Genomic DNA, 5,253 nt, shown 5'->3' with positions numbered 1-5,253 from the left:
GTGTGTACATATACATTCTCAACTACACATTAAAAAATATTTTTTTCTGATACAGTAATCAATTGCTGATAATGTTATAATTATTTTTTGTTAAATATGTAACTGGTCGCAATATTACTGCGTAGTAATCAGTCGATATTCTTTACAGATGGTTCCAGCAGTCGCCATACTAAGAATATCTACGGACAAAGAAAATCCTGAGAGTAATTTGGCCGATGTTTTGTATCGTCCCACAGACATTGAAGAGAGGTAGGACTTACTTTGCTTAAAGAAAGATCGATTAAAAATAATACAAGCACATTCTAGAATTTATATGTTGTTATAAGCTATTTCAGATTTATGTTTTATAAAAAAGTTTTTAATAATTATTTTATTAATTTTATACTCTATTATATTTGAAAATACAAACAGAAATTTAAATAAAAAATTAAATAATATTTATTGTTAAAAATTATATATATTTAAATATAATGAAAACAGAAAGGTCATAGAGAATATATTTATTAAATATATCAAGTAAGAAATTTAATATATGATAAAAAAATGACTCAATATTTCTTTAATTGATTTTTAAGTGAGATATCGATTTTCTTGTTGTGAACGAATTATTGACATATACAATCGAAAACTCATCAAATTTGTTTACAGATCTGGATACATGAAATGGCGAGGTGATAAGAGTAATCAGGTTTCAATTAACAATGAGAAATATGACAATGAGTACAGAAATTCAATGAATATGCGCGAACAATTTTATCCGTCTAGAACACGTCGATTCAGTTTCATCGATGATTATCAAAATGATGTTACCGAGTCACTTGAGGATACTTTGAGAGATGAAACATTGCCCGAGAATGATGATGAGAATATTTCTGACACACAACTTTTGTCCGCGAATCTTGAATTTTTGCAGAACGAAAAATCGCCAGATTACACATTGTTGAAGCCTTCCTCCGAGACAAATGAGAGGGCGTTCTCAAGAAAATATAAGCATCGAAAGAAACCACTGCGTTTCAAATTTTCCGATACTGATGTAAAAACGGAAGTGATGGGACGCGATGAGGATCTCGATTATGGGAATAGCGAAATTAATGAAGAGAATTCAGCAAATATCGAGAGATCCGACGTGGATACTTCTTCGAAAATACGAGAAATGTACACTGAGGGAGGAATTGTGCGACCTAGGAAATATAAAATTACATCCGATGCAAGTGGTAAGTTTATCACTTTAATAAACAGGGCTGATACATATTTTAAATACTTTTATTTGAAAAACACTACTTATAAGGTAATTGTATTTTATATTTTGTATTTCATAAAAGTATTTTGTATTTTGTATTTCAGTATTAATAATGAAAGAGATTAAAAGTATTTTGTATTTGTACTTCAAATACTAAGATTGACAATCAATCTTATTATTTAAAGTACAAAATACAAAAAACTTTCAATCTTTCGATTTTAAGTACAAAATATGTAATATTTTCATGTACTCCGCTGAAATATAAAATATAAAATACATTTTTACAATTTATTTCTAAAAATTAATTCAATTTAAATGAATGTATATTATATAGTAGTTCAAAATCTTAACACTCGGACTTCAAGTTTTAATATAAACGGTCTCGTTTCCAATCATATTGTTTATAAAATACATTTGTTTTGCAAATACTGTGTTTTAAATAAAAATATTTCAAATAGATGCCCACCTCTGTTATCAATATAGAAGATTACATTAATATATTTTTATTATATTGAAATATATTTGACGCAGAAACTGTATATGACGAAATGGATGATGACGATTTAGATGCACTTTTATGGAGACGAGAGTTGGCTGGTTTTAAACGCAGGGAACGTCTAGATGTTAAAAAACCTGGACCGCCGTTTTCAACGAATAATTACGCATTTAAAACCCAATCTCCGGCTAGTAAGTAAAGTGTACATTTCGAACTAAATCTGCGTTTGATTTCAGTTTTACAATTAATTTTCTTATTATTTTGAGATGGTTCTTCTAAGTAAAGATATCTCAAAAATGCAATTTATAAGATTTTTATTTTGTTTCATTGATTTACGTTTTTGCAGCTGTTCTTGACAAAGATTATTCCGAGATGGATAATCAGGATGTAAGTGTAATTAAGTTGATATTTTGTCTATTAGATTATAGTAGATATTCCATCAATATCTTAGTAAAATAACAAAGTATATACATATCCTTGTAGAATAATAACGAAGTATACGCACCATTAACTAAGAAGGAATTACACAGTAATATGTACAGAATAAGCGATGGCCGGCCAGAAACTTATAAGAATGTTGACTTAGATTATGTCTATATTGAGTTTGAGCAAGAGTTTCATACATGGCTTGAAGGAGAACACGTGGTTAATAAGGTAGAATAAAATAGAATAAGATAGAATAAGATAGAATAAGAAAGAAATAATTCATAATATTTCAAGGAGATATTAATTATGAATAATACTTTAAAATTAATGTAAAATTTTTGAATTTTTAGGTCGAAGAACTCCTGGAATTACCTCTCGGAACGTTAAGAGACATACGAGTGGGCCGCGCGGAAGTAACATTTAAAGTTATTCAAAATGACAAAAATTACACCGTAACCGACGTTGTTAACAGCATTGGTACAATTTACATACTGTACTTATTTTATATGAATACGAATTCTGATAAAAATATATAAATATTACATAAATTATAAGATAAAAACAAATTTGTCTCTGCAAAATGTATTTTAAAATGTACTTTGTTTTAGATAACATACGTGGTAAATTACAAAATGCGCTAGGAATGGAAGTTATTCGAGCAGGTATAGGCGATAAGGTACTATAATAAATATATATCTTTCTTATCAGGACAGAATAAATAATTGCTAATTTTTTGCATATATTAAAATAAAATATTATTTTAATATTACCAATATTATCAATAAAATCACATTTTTTAAATAATGAAAAGCCCCAAAGATTAAATTGCAGAAGAAAATAATATTAAAGCACATTTTTCTACAGACTAAATTACCAGCTACTCTGGAGGTAGCTAGAGAGAGCGATACGAGTTCCAGTTTTTTCGGTGCATTGGTAGCTGCTGGAGTTGCGGCTGCGGTCGCAGCCGCAGTAGTTACGCTTATAATTGCGCGTCGTCACGCCAAATGTCGAGCTAAGCTTGCTGGACTGGCTACTCCAGATCCAGAAGCATCCAAGGACTACCAAGATCTATGCAGAGCGAGAATGCAAGCGAAACAACCAAGTGAAAAGTTGGAATCGCCACGTATCACAAGCTTGACGCGCGAAAATGAATCCAATAATCTGTCCTCCAATCGATCCAGCACATCCTCTTGGGGCGAGGAACCTGCTCTCACCAATATGGACATATCAACCGGTCACATGGTTCTTGTAAGCATAAATAATAAAATAGAGAAAAAAAACTAAAAAAAAATGTTTTGAATATTAGAAGAATTTTTAATATAACTTTTCGAAGTTTTTGTCGCGCTTGATTAATTTAAAATTAGTCGTGTTATTTCATGTTGATATTTCTCTACATCAAACTCGTATTTGCAGAGATACATGGAAGATCATTTGGAAAATAAGGATCGTTTGGATCAGGAATGGGCGGCATTGTGTGCTTACGAAGCTGAACCATCGTCTACGGAGATCGCTGAGAGCGAGGCGAATGTCAAGCAGAATCGTCCCAACGCGGCACTTCCCTATGATCACTCTCGAGTAGTCCTCAACGATTTAGCAAACGCTAATAATTCCGACTACATAAATGCTTCCACAATCGTAAGTATTTCTGTGATATTATTTTTTGCATTATTCCTTCAGTGAATCCTTCTGAAGTCTAAACATTTCTTTTTTAAAACTAGGTATGTTTTATATATCTAGTCATATTAAACAAAATTCGCAGAACATGGCGAATGATACAAACTGTTTATTCTCTCTTTCGTTGTAATCTTTTATAAGAATATATGTTTATTATATGTTGAGATTATATAATACAATATTAAATAATTTTTTTTATTATAAATATTTATTATAAATTAGAATATTGTATCAAGTGCATAATGTTCAGTAAAATAGGATTCAGGAGGATCATATTTTAATACGCGAAAAATTCAATATATATGATGTAAGAAATGAAAGATTATGCAATCGTTGCAAGGTAACTTGTGTAAAAATAAAATAAATATTTTCGTTTTCACGATAACGTTGCTGAAATACGTACGACATTCGGTTTTCCGGCTGTCATCGCAATATATACATATAGAAGTCGGTAAGTTCAGTCGATGGGCATGTCAAATTGATCGTTTAAAAATCGCAAAATCGTTCTCGGCACAAGTAAGACTGGCGCTTGCGGTAGATATCTTTTTTTTTTTAATTAATGCATCATAATCTTAACACAAGCAAACGAACTAGCATGTTTGTCGAGAGAGCAAGCTTTGTATTTTTTAACTGCACAGTTGACAATGTATGGCCATATTATGTTTATTGATATGTCCGTGTCGTAAATGAGAGATCTAAGGAAAAAGTAAAAACTAGCAATAATAGTTGCTACAATTAAACACTCATGAGTGGGCCCAATGGAAACGACCCTGCTTTAAATCATCAATAGAATAAAAGAATGGAAATGACAGTTTCTTTACAGGTATTGAATTCGAACTGCGATTAAGTTTATTAAAATTACGCTTCTTTATTTTAATAAGAATCAAGAAGGAAACAATAAATCTAATTTATCGTTTATAACGGATCGAGCGTTTAATGAATTTTTTTGTGAAATCCACAATATCATTTGTTCGTTGCAGACGGATCACGACCCTCGGAATCCGGCTTATATAGCCACGCAAGGACCATTACCGCAGACTACGGCTGATTTCTGGCAATTAGTTTGGGAACAAGGCAGCGTGGTAATTGTGATGCTGACACGACTTACCGAAGAAGGCCGTGCCATGTGCCATCGTTATTGGCCCGAGGAAGGATCGGAGCTCTATCACATCTATGAGGTGCATCTGGTGTCGGAGCATTTTTGGTGCGATGATTATCTAGTGCGCTCCTTCTATCTGAAAAATCTGCGCACTTGTGAGACTCGTACTGTCACGCAATTCCACTTCCTCTCCTGGCCGGAGAACAGCGTCCCGTATTCTACAAAGGCTCTGCTCGAGTTCCGTAGGTTTGTGTCGATTTAATTGTTTACCAGTATTTTGTAGGGAGACGCATACGCGAAGTACGACTCTTTTATTAT

General features: G+C 32.1%; 1 protein-coding gene across 4 annotated transcripts in view; it reads left to right on the top strand.

The window, feature by feature from the left end:
* The window catches only part of LOC108748607 (receptor-type tyrosine-protein phosphatase N2), a 15,636-nt gene that overhangs the window by 9,631 nt on the left and 752 nt on the right, over positions 1-5,253 (top strand). For 2 of the 4 annotated variants that reach the window (XM_018486851.1, XM_018486848.1), the window contains 11 exons: positions 145-249; positions 649-1,214; positions 1,772-1,927; positions 2,083-2,123; positions 2,220-2,390; positions 2,513-2,639; positions 2,771-2,838; positions 3,027-3,410; positions 3,576-3,797; positions 4,282-4,287; positions 4,817-5,181. In XM_018486851.1, coding sequence (XP_018342353.1) covers positions 145-249; positions 649-1,214; positions 1,772-1,927; positions 2,083-2,123; positions 2,220-2,390; positions 2,513-2,639; positions 2,771-2,838; positions 3,027-3,410; positions 3,576-3,797; positions 4,282-4,287; positions 4,817-5,181 — 2,211 coding nt within the window. The remainder of the gene's footprint in view (positions 1-144; positions 250-648; positions 1,215-1,771; positions 1,928-2,082; positions 2,124-2,219; positions 2,391-2,512; positions 2,640-2,770; positions 2,839-3,026; positions 3,411-3,575; positions 3,798-4,281; positions 4,288-4,816; positions 5,182-5,253) is intronic. The other 2 variants (XM_018486849.1, XM_018486850.1) reach the window with 2 other exon arrangements.

This window comes from Trachymyrmex septentrionalis, unplaced genomic scaffold (genome assembly GCF_001594115.1).
Source record: "Trachymyrmex septentrionalis isolate Tsep2-gDNA-1 unplaced genomic scaffold, Tsep1.0 scaffold24, whole genome shotgun sequence".
In the NCBI taxonomy this organism is placed as follows: Eukaryota; Metazoa; Arthropoda; class Insecta; order Hymenoptera; family Formicidae; genus Trachymyrmex; species Trachymyrmex septentrionalis.
The sequence above is the reverse complement of the archived record's forward strand: the minus strand, read 5'-3'. Positions and strand labels throughout refer to the sequence as shown.